The 18,266-nt window shown below is 43.5% G+C and overlaps 1 protein-coding gene across 3 annotated transcripts in view; it reads left to right on the top strand.

Moving 5' to 3' along the window:
- The window catches only part of REPS2 (RALBP1 associated Eps domain containing 2), a 97,480-nt gene extending 82,392 nt beyond the window's left edge, over nt 1-15,088 (top strand). For 2 of the 3 annotated variants that reach the window (XM_069971242.1, XM_069971241.1), the window contains exons 17-20: nt 11-88; nt 6,857-7,002; nt 11,354-11,459; nt 12,837-15,088. In XM_069971242.1, the coding sequence (XP_069827343.1) occupies nt 11-88; nt 6,857-7,002; nt 11,354-11,459; nt 12,837-12,905 (399 nt within the window). In that variant the 3' untranslated portion in view covers nt 12,906-15,088. The remainder of the gene's footprint in view (nt 1-10; nt 89-6,856; nt 7,003-11,353; nt 11,460-12,836) is intronic. The other variant, XM_069971243.1, reaches the window with a different exon arrangement.
- Nucleotides 15,089-18,266: the final 3,178 nt, after the last annotated feature.

The following is an 18,266-nucleotide window of genomic DNA, read 5'->3' as shown; positions in this document are numbered from 1 at the left end:
TATTCTACAGAATGAACGAGGAGTAGAGATTGAATTACAGACTAATAAAATGTTGCCCCAGACGGAGGAAAGCAGTCCTGCCAAAAAGGTAAACCTGACTTTCGTACTGTCACAGTGTTATCCATCACTCCCAGATTTATCTCCAGTATCCGTTACACTAACCCACATACATTACTCCTATGTGTTTCAGTTAGAAATAGGGAAAGGGACTTGTATCCATATGCAGATGGTTTACATTTACTTATTCTGCCAATTTTATTATACTTTGTTTTGCTGTAGACAAGCCAAAGTGACTGGAGATAAGTTTTTTTTTTTCCTAATATATAAAGTCGGAAATTGTGAATTCTGCTGCTAACCCAGTTAAGAGACTTGGGGAGATGTATCATCCTTGCGCCTGAGCACAAAATTTTTTTAATTTAGCACAGGACTACAACATAAAATGTAAAAAAAAAAAAAAAAAAAAAAGGGATTGAAGACTTTCCAAATGCATAGTAACTATTAGGCTGGGTCGGCAATCAGTGCCTGATTATGTGACCTCTTTGAATGGGGTCGCATTGCAATTCACAAGCAACCACGACTACAACCCTGCAGTTGCTAAAAATCCATCCTGGATGGATTTTTCAATTGAAGGTATGGGCACTTTTTCTTTAATTGACATATAGGAGCAACTAATGTGTTCTTGAAAATACCCCTTTAGGCTGACGTGTAAACAACAGCCCTTATTTGACACTCAAAACAGTGGCCGTTGTTTGCGTATCAAACAACGGCCATTGCTTTAAATGAAAATAGCATTGAAGTCTACGGACAACACCCGGAAATAATTGACATGATCATTATTTCACCGGCCGTAGTGAACAACGGCTGTTGTTCAATACATTGTGTGAACCAGTGGCCAATTGTTTGCATTGAGTTCAATGCATTATGAAAAAAATGACCGTTGAGTAAACTGAAAACAACAGCAGTTCCTGCATGAGTGCAAACAATAGTTTTGCTTCATAGGCATGAGCCACAGTGCCAGCTTTAGTGCCCTTTTAAATAGCAGCCCTAGTGTTCATATAGAGTACAGTGCCCTCTTAAAGGGTATTCCAGGTTATTTTAACATTTACCCTACGTATTTTTCTTGTAATATAATTACTATGTCTCATTGGTTTCTATTACGAATTTTTTCTCTTTCTTTCTATTTTTACATTTGTCACGTGGTTCCGTGACATCACCGGACTGGAAGTGTGGGGACTTCCCCGACTCAGCCAGCCGCTAGCTAGTTATGCACTTTCAAGCTTTCAGGGCCATACAAACGGCCCTCCCTGAGCACGGGACGTCACGTGACGCCCCGTTCCAGTGCGGGCCTGTCAGTGTGGAGGAGGTCGCAGCTACCTCCTGTGTAATCATCCCGATCCCTCCGGCCCCCTCCCTGCATAATCACTCCTATCCCCCTGGCCCCCTCCCTCCATAATCACTCCTATCCCCCTGGCCCCCTCCCTGCATAATCACTCCGATCCCCCTGGCCCCCTCTCTGCATAATCACTCCGATCTCCCCGGCCCCCCTCCCTGCGTAATCACTCCGATCTACCCGGCCCCCCTCCCTGCGTAATCATGCCGATCGCCCGGCCCCCTCCCTGCATAATTACTCTAATCTCCCCGGCCCCCCTCCCTGCGTAATCACTCCGATCTACCCGGCCCCCCTCCCTGCGTAATCATGCCGATCGCCCGGCCCCCTCCCTGCATAATTACTCTAATCTCCCCGGCCCCCCTCCCTGCGTAATCACTTTGATACACAGATCACTCACCCCCGGTGTATTCCTGCTGCGGCGCTGGCCCCGGTCTCCGCATCTTCTGCAAGCAGCTGTACTCAGCTGACAGGCGCTCTGTGTGTGTGCAGGAGAGATTTGCCTGCTCCCTACAGAGCGCCTGTCGTTTGCCCCGGAAAAACTTTAGGCAGCCAGAGTGTCCTGTATCAGTCACAGTTACTGGCAAGATGTGTAACATCTGTCCTGGCCCTGCCATTCTTCCTCTCAGTAATTATAATGTGTAGTTAAAGGGGTAGTTTACCCAAAATGTTTTCTTTCAAATCAACTGGGGCCAGAAAGTGCAAGAGGTTGGTAATTTACCTATATTAAAAAATCTTATCTTCCGGTAGTTATCAGCTGCTGCATGTCCTGCAGGAAGCGGTATTCTTTCCAGTCTGGAGAGCAGGAGAGGTTTTTTATGGGAATTTGCTACTACTCTGGACAGTGCCTGACATGGACAGAGGTGGCAGCAGAGAGCACTGTGTCAGACTGTGTCCACCACTTCCTGCAGGACTTACAGCAGCGGATAAGTACTGGAAGACTGGGTATTTTTATACAGAAGTTAATTACAAATCTCTGTCACTTTCTGGCATCAGTTGATTTGAAAGAATTTTTTTTTAATCATAGTAACAGCTGCCTTCATTTTCAGGACTAGACCACTGCCGCTATATAGAACGATCTAATAGCAGAAGAGCATGTTTCCAGTTTATTGTTGATGAAGTAGCAGGCACCTGTCTCTACTTATTTACAGAGGAAAATCAACATATTTCTATATTCAGTTTCAAAGGGTTGATGGCCATTTGATATAGTGCCTTTAGGGATGCTCTCCATGACATTGTCACTTTGTTCATAATGAAGCATATGACAGAGGTGTTCTCTCTTGGATTAGACGCATTGGATACACTATTGAATTTCACAGATAATTCAGATTTTCCAAATTTTCCAAATAATTAGAAAGTCAAGTTTTATTTTTTTATAGACGTTTGATTAAATGGAAAAATTGCATGCCGTTAATTCTAGTTTGACACTGTATGACATGAAGACTAGACGTTGCTGATGTAAGCTCCTGCAATGAATCTTTTATATATAAACAGTTAATAATACACACTTTGGAGGAGATTTATGAAACCTGTTGTAAAGTGAAACTGGCTCAGTTGCCCCTAGCAACCAATCAGATTCTACCTTTCATTCCTCACAGACTCTTTGGAAAATGAAAGGTGGAATCTGATTGGTTGCTAGGGGCAACTGAGCCACTTTCACTTTACACCATATTTCATAAATCTCCCCCAATGAGAAAAAAATAATGCTCCAAATAGGAGTAGTTGGAATTGTATTAACCGTTATATGTGTGAATTTAATATGTAGGTGATTACAATATTGGGCTATGTTCACACAATGTACGGACAACAGCCATTGTTTGGCACTAAAAATTGCATTGAAATCAATGCACAATGGCGGAAATATTTGACGTGTCAATTATTTCAACAGCCGCATCAAACAACGGCCGTTGTACAGTACATCGCGTGAACAGCAGCCGTTGTTTGTATTGACTTCAATGCAACACTTTTCACTATGAAAGGAATGGCCGTTGTTTTAAATTGCAAACAACAGATGTTCTTGTCATAAAAAATACATAGCCTTAGGGTAGTATTACACGGAACGATAATCGGCCCAATTCAGGCAATTATAGCTCCGTGTAATAAATACAACGATCAGCCGATGATCGTTCTCATCGGCTGATCATTGATATAGGTTAGAACCTATATTTGTCGAGCGCCGACCGCACATCGCTACGTGTAATAGCGGTGTGCGACTGACAATATACATTACCTATCCACGCTCCAGGGCTGCTCCTGCGGTCCACTTCTCCCCGGGTCCTGCGCACTCTAGCTTCAGAGCGGCCTGTCAGCCAACAGGCCGCTCAGCCAATCACAGGCCGCGGCCTGGTTGAGCGGCCTGTTAGCTGACAGGCCGCTCTGAAGCTAGAGCGCGCAGGACCCGGGGAGAAGCGGACCCCAGGAGTAGCCCTGGAGCGTGGATAGATAATGTATATAGTCTAAGCAAGGGCTGCAAGGACATCTTTAACTATGTCCTTGCAGCCCTTGTTAAACGATTATCGGGACGTGTAATAGGCCCAGTAAACGAGCGCTGACCTAGCAGATCGGCGCTCGTTTACAGGTATTACCAGGCCCCCATCGGCCCGTGTAATACCACCCTTAGAGTGAAAGGATAAGTTTGTTGGGGTAAACCATTGGTCCCATCTAGCCTGGATTCAGGATGTCCTGTCTTATCACTTGTCCCTTGTATCACTACTAGGGTTGAGTGCCTGTGCCTATGTGCCTATGGCTCCCCAGATCATCACACCAGCAGTTGAGGCAGGATGTTGCTCCACAGTGCAGGCAGGATTGATGCTTTTACCTCAGAGCTTCTATTTTTGAACCCGACTGTCATGAGATTCCAAATAAATCTGGATTTGTCATTAGAAACAATATGGTTCCAGTTAGTAGCAGTTTAGGCCATTGTCCGGCCAGTTATGCACTAAACATGGCCGTTGTTGCAATGGGCCGTGATTGGTACGGAACTTACGTTGTGCTGCAGGCCGAGGGATTCCCGGCTGGAGTGTATACCTATAGTATACATTCTGGCCGGGATCCCTAGTGGCGCCGTGAGCAACTGACATGTCAGTTTTTGGCTCCCGCTATTAAGTAAAAACCCTGTTAGTGCACACTATGGAGCTTGCAGCTCCGGCCGCACGCTCCATGGTGTGCAGTGTGGAGTTCTAATGTGGGTCCGCAGGGATGCGCCCGCATCAGAACTCATCGGTGCTAAGAATCATTCGGGTGGTACTGCAGTCCCGGCCGGGATGATCTTTTCTGATACCACCCATTCCGTGACCCAGGCGGGTCACGGAACAGCCGGTCTCATACAGAATGTGAACATAGCCTCTTTGTGCGTCAACATAACAACTACTCCTAACACCTAAAAGCTTAGTTAGAACAACTAGATGGATGGTAGTTCATCAAAACCATCCTGCTTCTCTCCGTCCAATGATGTGCCCCCTCTCTAGGTCTCTCAGCTTGGAACATGTCTTTGGGTGCCTTGTAGAGTCATGTCGAGCAGTCAGTGATCTTTTTCCAAGGGGTACACTACCCAAAACTAGCCTTTGAGCTGTGGAAGTATTTTCTTGCCATCTTGTGTTTGATTAGATCACACATATCTGTGAGACATAAGTACATGCTAAGTTCTGCAAAAATCCAATGTTTCTATCTGGGCGCAACATTTTTTTGTCATTGAGTGTGTTTTTGGTCTGGATTAGATGGGACCTACAATGTATCCATACATCAGAGAAATGTAGCATTTTAAAATACTTTTTTTTTTTTTTTTACATTAGCCGATCGGCACCAATGTAGGGATCCCAGTGGCGCAGTTCTTTTTTTGAAACACTGCCCGATTCCTGCACTCGGCACCACTCTATGTGGTACCAGTCTCTATGCAATGGAGGCCTGCTGCCCCCCAGTGTGACTATATCCCCTCTCCTCTATGACACAGATCCATTAGAATCAATGGAGCCGTGTCACAGAGGAGAGGGTATATGGTCACAATGGGGCGAGGTGGGCCTGTCTCCAGTGTATAGAGCCGAGAAAAGAACGGGTCTGAACGGTGCTGAGCGGACCCGGCCACCAGTGCATTGCCGATCGGCTGATGTAAAAAAAAAAAAAATGCAATGTACCTCATGGTACATTCACTTTAAAGGGTATCTGTCCGCACCTGTTCTGGGTTCTGAGCTGCTCACAGTGTGATGAAGGTGTGTGTCTCCTAGTGCGGTGTGTTACCTTTCTTTTTCAGATGGGTCCTGTACTTTGTCCCCATTCTGTGCCGTAACTGTCTTCACAACTGTCAATGAGGGGGATTGGTGATGCGTTCGTGGCGCACTTCGGCCCGCCTCATCACTACCTCCTCCCAGCTTCTCTTGAATATTCATTGCGCCCATCGCGAATCAGGCTGCGGGAGCGTGCGCAATACACAGAACCAGACAGCTAAAGATGACTTCGCCAGTAGTCCGGGGGAAGGGCGCAATGAATATTTAAGAGAAGCTGGAAGGAGGTAGTGGTGAGGCGGGCCGAAGTGCGGCACGAAAGTATCACCACTCCCCCTCTTTGACAGTTGTGAAGGCAGCTACAGCACAGATTGGGGACAAAGTACAGGACTCATCTGAAAAAGAAAGGTAACACACCGCACTAGTAGAGACACACTGTCAGCATCTCAGAACCCAGAACAAGTGCTGACAGATTCCCTTTAAAGGGGTTGTCCAGCGGAAATCTTTTTCTTTCAAATCAACTGATATCAGAAAGTTATATAGCTTTGTAATTTACTTCTATTAAAAAATCTCAAGTCTTCCCATACTTATTAGCTGCTGTAGGTCATGCAAGAAATGTTTTATTTTCAGTCTGACACAGTGCTCTCTGCTGCCACCTCTGGCCGAGACAGGAACTCTGTCTCGGTTTTCTACCAATCCCCATAGAAAACCTCTCCTGCTCAGGACAGTTTATGTCTCGGCCAGAGATGTTAGACATACAGCAGCTAATAAGTATAGGAAGACTTTTTTTTTCAGTTTTTTATTAGAAGTAAATTACAAATCTATTTAACTTTCTGACACCAGTTGATTCGAAAGAAAAAGTTTTTCGCTGGACAACCCCTTTAATTTACAGCTAATATTTTATACTTCTATATGATCTTTATAACAGTCATACTTTGGGAATGGAAAGAACAGAGTCACTATGGTTGTAAGTGCAGTGCAGCACTCCCTCCGCTTCCTTCGTGCATAGAGTGCAGACTGCCATAAACAATATGGCTAGTATTCTGCTGATACTTCTCCTGGGGCAATGAATTTTACTTCCCACTAACTTCCCTGCTTTTTTTATCCACATTGTTGAGCTCATAACAGGATAAATTAGGCTTTGGCTTGAGAGTTATGCCCATAATATATTAAAGTAGCACTTAAATCAGTATAAATAATGTGTGTAAATGCTACTTCAGTTACACATTTTTTATGTATTTCTTCCTTAAAGGAGATGCTACTTAACCAACCACCCACAAAACCATTAAGAAGAAAATTCCATCCTGAAAGCCAAGTGCTCGAAAATCACGACTTGTCCTCAGCATCAAGTGTGACCTCATCTGCCACATCCTTAAAGTCGCATCCTGCCGTCCAAAAGTATATTACATAATGACTATACATAGAGTTATAAGTAGCAGGGGTTTATTATGTCATGCTATGTGCCCTGACAATCTCCAAAATACATGATACTGACCTCCACTAAACCATAAATAGCTGGCTTCATAGTGACCTCCCCACTAGTGTCTCCATATAGTCTACAGTGTAACGAAAGTGCTGAGTGAGTGGAGTAGCTTCTGTTTTCTGGGGCAGCTGCCATATTAGCAAGACCAATAAGTGCATATGGCAACACATGGTAATCCCCCAATATTGCGCTAAAGATTTGACAGACACAGAGGTGTTCCTTCAAGATAAGTCAGTATACATGAACGAGAGTTAAAAAAAAAACATCACAAAACATGCCATCTTGAGGGCTTGATCTTCTCAAAAGAAGTGGTCAGATGGTGTCGTTCATAGAAAACAGAAATATAGATTCACCCTCAATGGTCACCCTTTTGTGGGCAGAACCTAAAAGGTGGATCCATTGGTTAATATTGTAACCAGCTTAGTGCCACATCTGGTTGCTGCTTCTGCTAAGATGATTGCCATATCAGAAACAAGTAACATTATATCTACATACATGAAAGGGGTTCTCCAATTAAAACCGCACAATGACGGCTGATAGTTGTCTTTCAACATGTTGAAACAGCAACGATCAGGATAGCAACAATCTGCTGCCGTTGCTGTGTAATAGGATCGGCGGCAGCAGACCGCTGCTATCTTCTATGGGCTGCCCGGATGATCTGGCGATTACCTGGGCAGCCCCCCCCCCCCCAGCTCCTCATGGCCCCACCTGCACTTACCTGGTCGCTGCCGGAGTGTGTAATTGCATCGGCAGCGAGCGGGGAACGAGAAGCAAGCGAGCGCTGACCTTAAAGGTTGGCACTCGTTTGCTCCTCTGAATCGCCCCGTGTAGTAGGGGCTTAAGGGTTTGTACACACTGAGGAAAACACACGGAGGACAGCGTGCTCCTGCTTCACTCTCCGCCTGTGCCATAGACTCCATTCTATGGTACGGCAGATTCCACCGTCCTTCTGAAGACTGAACCAGTTTACAAGCACACAACGTCTTGTTGTGGGTGTTTGATGTCTGTTTTTTTGGACGTCAATCATTTTGCACCCAAATAACGGGCAGTATTTAAAAACCACGGACGTTATCTGTGGAATAACAGCCGTTGTTTTGAAATCATGGCCGTTATTTGGGCGGGAAGTGAAGGCTGTCCTAAAAACTTCCATCAAACGACCTTTAAAGACGTTATGTTATTTTTTATCTATTATGATGTTTTTATTTATTCTAATTTAACTGTGTACTATGTACCTCTGTACTGTATGCATAGAAAAAAAAAAAAAAGCACTGCAGAATCTGTTAGTGCTATACAAATAAATTTATTATTATTATTATTATTATTATTATTATTATTCTTTATGGCCTATAGGTGACAGAGCTGTCTATTGTAAATTGCCTCTAAAAGAAGTCCTAGACAAATCAGAAATTTTCTGTAAATATTGAGATCTATGTAGACAATCAGATAATACTGCCAGAAGGAATTCCGTCTGTCACTGGCAACGGAGTGAAGGATTGTTGTAGATGATTAATTCACTTGTTTACACATTTTAAGCAATGTACCACATTGACTCTTCAGTGATTATAGTAACACTCAGATGATTCCAGTATATGTGGTGTTTCTTCCATAACTGGGAAACACTGGGCTTAGTGGTTAGCACAGTTACCATGCAGAATTGGATTAAAAGAAGTCATCTTCAGTTATAAATACTTTAACGGGGTAGTGCGGCGGTAAAAAATTATTCACAGAATAACACACATTACAAAGTTATACAACTTTGTAATGTATGTTATGTCTGTGAATGGCCCCCTTCCCCGTGTCCCACCACCCCCACCCGTGTACCCGGAAGTGTGGTGCGCTATACATACCTGTCACGTGCCGACTCGTCTCCAATCTTCAGTCATTAGAGTCATCTTCGGACGGCCGGGCCGAATCCCTCAGACCGTCCTGAGTGCCGGCCCCCGTCTGCCGCGTCATCGGCTGCTCAGCCGCGATTGGCTGGGCCCGGCCGTCCGAAGATGACTTCAATGACTGAAGATTGGAGACGAGTCGGCACGTGACAGGTATGTATAGCGCACCACACTTCCGGGTACACGGGTGGGGGTGGTGGGACACGGGGAAGGGGGCCATTCACAGACATAACATATATTACAAAGTTGTATAACTTTGTAATGTGTGTTATTCTGTGAATAATTCTTTACCGCCGCACTACCCCTTTAAAGCACCACTGTCAATCTGTAAGATGCCCATAAGGGATTGAAACTGCCCCTATGGATTGAATATGATTCCCTTTATTTTTTATCTCAATAGTTTTCGGCAGTATATACATGGATTTTCACAAGCCCCATTCAAATGAAAGATGCTGTTGTCAAAACAATGTGGTCCTGGGAAAATACCCTAAAGGGGTGGGGGGTGGGGGTCAGTGTTATATATCATGCCCGCCCCCGTTATATCCTTAGTCACAGACTTTGGCATAAATCATGGTAAAAATCTACATCAGCCTAGAGCGGGTGTAGATTTCTGAGACTGCCGCACGGCAGCCTCAGATATACTGGATTTACTGAGAGTCATGCAATAAATAAGGCATGGCACATGGGGGCAGGGATTTAGGTAAGTCCAGTGCACAGATAAACTGTTCTTGATATATCCCCCCTAGATTTTCCAAAAGACAGTTAGTCATTTTTAGTACATTAGACATAACTACAGTAGTATTTGTTACAAAAAAGATACTTTGGACAGTTCATGACACTTCTTAAATTTAACTTAAAGGGTTTGCACCGGGGAGGGAAGAAATTCTATATATGCCTGGGGGATATGTAAAAATAATAATATAAAAAAAGCTATACTTACCTCCCTTGATTCCTAGCAGCTACTGCACTGATGCTTCTAGTTCCCCGTTCTTCACCACTACTTCCTAGTTCCTGGTGATGCGTCGTCCCCACAGAAACTGTCCTGTTTAGCCATTCAGCCAGTCACAGGCCATAGCGGTCTCCCACCTCAATCAGTGATTGGCTGAGCAGGTATTGGGAACAGTGCGTTAACAGTAACCAGGAAGAAGCAGTGATGACCACTTGTTTTGGTGAAACATTTTTATTAGTTTTACACCACCCTCTGGTTTGTGTATATAAAATAAATAAATATATATGTGTATATATATATATGGGAATTTACAGTATTTGTCAGTTTGACAGTCAGCTTGCTGCCTTTGAACTCCGGTGGATTTCTCCCTGGGTGACTGGAAGAGCTGGATCCAGTCCTGGGAAACTTCGCCCAGTTTACCAGAACTGGATCCAGCTTTTCCCAGCAAGCAGAGCGGCACAGAATACAATGGAGCAGGCTAATAAGCCGAGTGCTGAGCTAATGGATCGCTTTGCTTCGGTAATACTATAATACCTCTCACATATATATAATTTACCCCTGGACAACCCTGATCTTCATTTGGGACATGATTGCTTTCTGAATTCTGCTAACAAAGCAGAAGCTCAGATCAAGCGGCTTTCCAAACAATAATAGAATGGAAAAAATAAATAAATCTATAACCAGATAATAAACACACAAAAAAATTGGTGAAAAATGCCCTTTAAATTCATCTGGACCAAAATGGTCCTTTTCAACCCTTTCCCACCTCCCCACAGACCTGCCACTCAGCAATCTGCAGGCAGCGGTGGATGTGCTGACCAGCACTTTCCGTTAGACAGAGCTGCAAGAGCACACCATCCTCATCTGCTAGCAACCTAGCATAATCCAGTGAACAAAAAGCCTGATTACTGCCGATTATCCCTGTTCTAGGAAACAGACATAGTTTTTATCCCTTAGACTATTGCAGCCATTAGCTGAAGTGTGAGATGCTCCATTGAATGTGTGCAAAGCATATTTACAATGAATAGAGGTTGCATCATAGGCAAGCTCTGCAAACCAGTATGCTGACTGGGACATAGCCCAGTGATTAAAACCATTAAAAAAAGCCCTGCAAATAAATCCTGCACGCTCAGCAATGTCATGGAGCAATTCTTGAATGAAAGTGAACAAGGAGACGTGCGGCGCTTACTGGGATTATAAGCCATAAACAAGCACTGACCAGAGGTGAGGACAATGACTGATATTGGATCAGTAGGAAAGCTGGTCACTAGCATCGGAAAGTGGCAATGATCTCATCTCATCGGCATTGTAATTTTAGCCCATAGATTGTCAGCTAATTTTTTGCGTATGGTGGGTGTGTGGTCCTCCGGAAGAAGTGGGTTTTGCTGTATCTTTAGACTGGACTTTATATACTTATCCTGTTTTTAGGCAGCCTTCCAAACAGAAGAAAGCTATCCAGACAGCCATCCGTAAAAACAAGGAAGCCAATGCAGTCCTGGCCAGACTGAACAGTGAACTTCAGCAGCAACTCAAGGTGAGCGATGCATTTGAGTCCTATTGTGTTTGTGATATTTATCTCGATGTTACCATTTACTATTAAAAAAAAAATTAAAAAGTTTGGAGTTTGGTTAGTTTTTAGTGTACCTGTCATTGGAAACAACTATTGACATGTCACAGAGATACTTAAAGCGACTCTGTATCCACCAACCCAAACCACCAAACCGCAAGGACCATCTGTTTGATGAGAGTAAATCTTTACCAGTCGTGTCTGGTGCCTCGGTTAGAGCAAAAAAATGATCTTTTCATCTGCAGCGCTGTGTCATACTGGCATGGCCTAGAGTGTCTATGCCCCAGGTCTGCGACTCCTCTCCTTTCTTCCTCCCCACCTTCCTCATTAGGAACACCCCCAGGCAGGATTTCTATTCATCACCTTTCTAAACAGTGCACATGTGCCATAGTGACCAGTGCAGTGTTTAGACCAGCAATGAATAGAAATCCTGCCTGGGGGCATTCCTAATGATGAGGAGGGTGGGGAGGAAGAAAGGAGAGGCGTCGCAGACCTGGGGCAAAGACACTCTAGGCAACACCGGTATGACACAGCGCACAGCCAGTATGACAAGTTTAAAAGTACATTTTTTACTCCAACCAAGACACCGGGCACATTTTAAAAGACACGACTGGTAAGGATTTACTCTCAACGAACAGATTGTACTAGCGGTTTGGTGGGGTGGGTTGGTGGATACAGAGTCGCTTCAACTGGAAAAACAAATATAGTCCAACAGCACCAATTGTTCCTCTTGCAAACCTGCTGTAGATGTATGCTTGAGAATCCACAATCCCAAAACTGGATATCAAGAGTCCAACAGCATCCAAGTAGAATAATCTTTAAGTCCTTATTGTGCAGTCAAGCATATATATGACGTTTCGAGTCACCGTAAGTCTTTGTCAAGTAACCTTGAGAGTCGAAACGTCGTATTTATGCTTGACCGCACAATAAAGACTTGATTATTCTACTTACATGCTGTTGGAATCTTGCTATCCATGCCACAGAGATACGTCAAAAGTTTTGATTGGTCGGGGTCTGAGTGTTCAGACTGCGACTGATCAGGAGAACATTTCTCAGCACGCTTCTCTGTTGCTAAGTGATCTGGACGGCTGCATAATGTAAGTCTATGGGGCCGCCAAGGTCGGACAGACACAGAAGGGGGAGAGGAGCACGTAGCAACACAGCCATCTCCCCCTATGGTTCTCCTGATTGGTGGCGGTCTGACCACTCACACTCCAACCGATTAAAACTTTTGACATGTCTGTTGCCTTTGATTGTGTGTTAGGCAAGAATTACTGAAAATAATTGAAGTCAAAAGTACATATTACAATTGAGAATTACTGTATTTCATCTTGTACTTTGTAGGAAGTCCATCAGGAGAGAATTGCCTTGGAAACCCAATTAGAGCAACTCCGTCCTCTTACTGTGTTATGACCTTTGCCCTGCTGGAAGAGGTGACAGCTATACAGTGCACACATCTAGTAGCCTGGTTGTCATTCTTGTTGTCATTCATGGCACTGAAGCCAGTTGCTTTTTTGGAAGGAGATATGATGTTTGTCATTTACATGGTGTGCAAAAGCATAAAAAGCAGAAAAAAAATATGTTTTGAAGTCATTTATACAATATTTATATAATATACGACAACTCATTTGCATCTTGAGTTGTGCGAGTGCTCATGAACCACGGAGCCCGAGTTTATGAAGGTTGAAGGACGCCTAAGTTCCAGTGAAGCACATCCACTCTCACACCTAGAGATGTGGGAAATATAATGAATGTAAATATGGACATGAATAATAATAATATAACTTTTGGACCACCCTAAATGAACTGCTTTCCTCTAAATTTAGATGATATTGGGTCTCTTGTATCTATAAATGCAGTACAAATAAATGGGCTTACAGAATAGACCAAGGTGAATATATCTGCAAGAGTAAAGGCTGTAGATGTGGGAGCTCCTTCATCATGGATAGTCACTTGTACAGCCTTATGCTCACTCTCATATTTTGCTGCATAACATGTGCCTATTCAATTCTGTTTCCAATGTATTGTAAAGTAAGGGCCTATTCGCATTGTATTTGGTACCCTTCTGGAGCATACTTAATTTTCGAAAATGTATACACTCTGAATGTAAAAAAAAAAAGAATGCAAAATTATGACAATATGGTTGCATACAGCGGCCACTGACATTGGTTGTCAAGTAAACATGTACCATAACGCAGCAACCTATATTATTCAATATGGTCAACAAACAGTACCACATGGTCATCTGTCTAACATGAGTGTACGTCTTACAAGCATTGGGCCCACAGAAATTGACTATACAGCTTGCTTTATACTTTTTTGGAGGGCTATCCAAACATATACTTGTGACATGGTCCATATATGTGGTGTAAAAGGGGGCTTATTGGCTTATGTTATTGTGGATGTGTTATTTAATATGCAACAGGTACAGCAAAATGAGACTAGGGTCACACCATGTTTTTACATCCTGTTGATGTTTCTGTCCATTGTCGGCGACAGCTCACAGAACCACAAAAGGATTGTCAGAAGATCAAGTGAAATTCCCTTTTAGGCCAAGTTCACACAATTTTTTTTTTATTTTATTAAACAACAGCGGCTGACTGCATTAACCCATATGGAATCCCAGCCATAGTATAAACACACTGTATACACTACGGCCAGGATTCCATGCGGCCGCACAGAAATCTACCATGTCTATTTTGTGTGTCCGCTATTCAGTGAACAGCGGCTGCACATAATAGACTGTGGACACAATATAAAGTACGGCTCCGGACACATTGTGTGTTATGGCTAATCGGAGTGCGGGCACACCTAAAAGTGGTGGTATTCCAGTTAAGTTAAAGTGATGTTCAAGCGGCCGATTCTGCTGTATTAGCAGGGTTAAACATCTCAGACATGTGTGAACATGGCCTTAAGGTGTCCCTCCAGTGGTGGGGGTCCGTTTTGTATTAAATGACTATGGTGCAGCACTGTGCGCAATAGTCCTTTTGTAATATATATCCATTTTTAATTTGTTTCTGGAATAGGTTTCCAAATGCCTGTTCACCATGCTCACTGTTGCATACAAATATACCTTATGAGGCATGCTTCCCACTAAGTGTTATAGCTCACAGTGCAATACTCAGCTCCATAGACTTACATTACACTGCTGCCGCACTGGACATTGGAATTCTCGGCACTCACCAATTAATTTGCTTGTAGTGTTTATTGCATCTGAAAATGAAACATGAACAGTACAGGATGTATTTTGGCTTTTGTCGAAACGCATCCTGTACAGTTTGTGTTTTATTTTGAGATGCAAAAAACACTACAAGCAAATTGGTGAGTGCCGAGAATTAAAATTTTTTTATTAACATGGGACTTGCTCCTATCTGCGTGCACCACCAGATACAGAGTGCCGAACTTGATTGAGCACTGGAAATTGGAGCTGTGGAGAGGAACCGAAAGCTTGTCTCATAGGCGATGGGGAGAAGGGAGCACTCGGAAAATTCCAGCACCAAATTCAAAATAGATTCATATTAGAAAAACCACTTTTGTGCACAGTCATTGTTTAATACACCACTAGAGGTAAACTCTTAGGGGGAGATTTATAAAACTGGTGTAAAATAGAATTGTCTTTGTTGCCCCTAGCAACCAATCAGATTCCACTTTTCATTCCTCACAGATTCTTTGAACAATGAAAGGTGGAATCTGATTGGTTGCTAGGGGCAACTGAGACAATTCTACTTTACACCAGTATGATAAATCTCCCCCTAAGTATTCTCCACTTTAATATTATGCTGAAGGGCTACTCTCGTGGAACCTCTACATCCATATCCGTTTATACTCTTGAAAACTCCTGCAAATCATGACAAACTGTTAACATGTTAAATATTTCACCATTTTTGAATGTATAACATTTATATAAATATATTTTTCATCATACAAATTAATGTTAATAGACAGTATATAAGTTCATGACAGAATTCAAGGTCTCACTATATTTCTGGCATATATGAAAATCATGTAATGTTGAAATTAAAGTTCAAAATGATCTGCTATGGATATCATGTGTATTGCTTCAGAATCCAATTTCTTCAATGGCTGTAATGGACAATGGTCAAAACTGGTAGAGTGAACATTTCTGTAGCACAATGTCTAGTTTACTTATGTAGTTTGCAGCATTTGCAGCAGTATCTACTCACTATGTTATCACTGTGTATATGGGCTGGATGCAAGTCCTATACAAGCATTATGCTGCAAAGTATACAAGAGAATATACTACTGATCAGCTGATTGCTGAGCCGACTTCAGTATAAGGCTATGTTCACACACAGTATTTTTCCTCAGTCTTTTGGTCAGTATTTTGCAACCAAAACCAGGAGTGGATTGTAAACACAGAAAGGCTCTGTTCACACACTGTTGATATTGAGTGGGTGGCCGCCATTTAATGGCAAAGAACAGCCATTACTTCAAAACAATGGGTGTTGTTTTAAAATAACAGGAATTATTTGCCATTAAATGACGGCCATCCACTCAATATCAACAGTGTGTGAACAGAGCCTTTCTGTGTTTACAATCCACTCCTGGTTTTAGTTACAAAATACTGAGCAAAAATACTGTGTGGGAACATAGCCTGAAAATGAGTTGACATAATCACAAGAAGGATAATAACAGTATTTTATTTACCATTATTTAATACATGTATACACATATAAGGCTAGGTTCACTTTGTTTTTGCAGTCTTTTTAATGAATCCATGTTCAAATGGCTACTTTTAACATACAAAAAAAAAAAACGTGTTCAACCTTATTTTTGGTTATGCTAAAAAAGACAAAAAAAAACCCTTCCTTTATAAAAAAAAAAAAAATAAAATAATAAAAAAAAAATATATATATACATATATATATATATATATATATAAATTATATATAAATATATAATGAAAAACAGATCCAAACGGATGCACACAATTGCATCTGTTTTTGCATCTGTTCTTTCCATAAAATTGGTACTTTAAATCGACTGCAAAAACGCAGTGTGAAACCAGCCTAATTTACACTTTCTGGTTTACATATTATCAGCGTGTAACTAATGAAGGAGGTCACTTGTCATAAACTGGCTTGGTGGATATATAGGTGTGCTATAGGCTGAACATATATCCTGGGGCGGTCTTGGCATTTCTGGGGCCCCAAGCGAAGTTAAGTCTGGGGCCCCCCCCTCGACACGCGTTCCAAAACAATAGACCGCTGTGTGTTGCCCCAGTAGTATATACTCTTATGCGCTACCGCCAGTAATATATACTCCTTGTGTGCTGCCCCCAATAGTATATACCCCTTGTGTCCTGCCCCCAGTAGTATATACCCCTTGTTTGCTTCCCCCAGTAGTATATAGACCCCTGTGTGTTCCCCCAGTTATATATAGCTCCCCCAGAAGTATATAGACCTGTGTGCTGCCCCAGTTGTATATAGACCCCCTGTGTGCTCCCCCACTAGTATATAGGCCCCCTATGTGCTCCCTCAGGGGTATTTAGCCCCCCTGTGTGCTCCCTCAGGGGTATTTAGCCCCCCTGTGTGCTCCCCCACTTGGATATAGACCTCCTGTGTGCTCCCCCACTTGGATATAGACCCCTGTGTGCTCTCCAGTAGTATGTAAACCCCCTATGTGGTTCCCCCAGTAGTATAAAGACCCCCTGTGTGCCCCACCAGTATTATATAGACCCCTTGTGTGCTTCCCCAGTACTATACAGACCCCTGTGTGCTCCCCATTTATATATAGACCACCTGTGTGCCTCACAAGTAGTATATAGACCCCCTGTATGTTCCCCCAATAGTATATAGACCCCCTGTGTGCCCCACCAGTAGTATATAGACCCATGTGTGCTCCCCCATTAGTATATAGCCCCCCTGTGTGCTCCCCCACTAGGATATAGACCTCCTGTGCGCTCTCCAAGTTGTATATAGACCCCATTCTGCTGCCCCAAGTAGTATATAGACCCCTCTGTGAAGCCCCAGTAGTCTATAGCCCCCTGTGTGCTCCCCCTGTTATATAGCCCCCCTGTGTGCTCCCCCCATTTATATAGACCCCCGATGTGCGCTCCCCCAGTTAAACAGACCCCTGTGTGCTCCCCCTCCCATATAGTATATAACACAATAAAAGAAACACTTTTACTCACCTGGGTCCGGGTGTCTCCTCTTCTCTTCACTCTTGTGGCCGCAGGAAGGGTTTTCCCTGCGATCACAAGAGGCTGCACTCCCCTTGTCCTGGCGCCAATACTCCAGTGATGTCACTGGAGCACCGGCACCACAAGGACAGAGCGGCCACTTGTGACCGCAGGGAAAACACTTCCTGCGGCCACAAGAGTGACTGACAGGAAGGGAGCCAATGTCTCCCTCCCTGTCAGTGCTGCTGCGTGTAATGAGTGCTCATAGTTACAGTTCAGATGGCAGCAGCGAGCGGGGCAGCGGCCCTGTCCAGCGGTCTTGAGCACAAGAGCGGGGCGTGGGGGCCCCCCTGGATGTTGGGGTGCTTGGTGCCAAAGACCGCCACTGCATATATCCAGTGTTGTTGTCATGGGTAAAAGGACAGCAAGGACACACAAGGACAGCAGACTAAAAGAAATATTCCCAGTCCCCCCACTGCTTTCATTTCGGCAACCGCCAAACCTGCGACAAATCATTATCCGCAGTACTCTGAAGGCCCCAACGGATAATGGCACCTCACCCTGCCTACAAAACCGGTGCAAAACCTGCACACACATCCATATCTCTGACAGTGTACCAGTCCCACAGTCAC

Source organism: Dendropsophus ebraccatus, chromosome 5, assembly GCF_027789765.1.
Source record: "Dendropsophus ebraccatus isolate aDenEbr1 chromosome 5, aDenEbr1.pat, whole genome shotgun sequence".
Taxonomy (NCBI): domain Eukaryota; kingdom Metazoa; phylum Chordata; class Amphibia; order Anura; family Hylidae; genus Dendropsophus; species Dendropsophus ebraccatus.
This window is presented reverse-complemented; position numbering and strand designations above follow the sequence as displayed.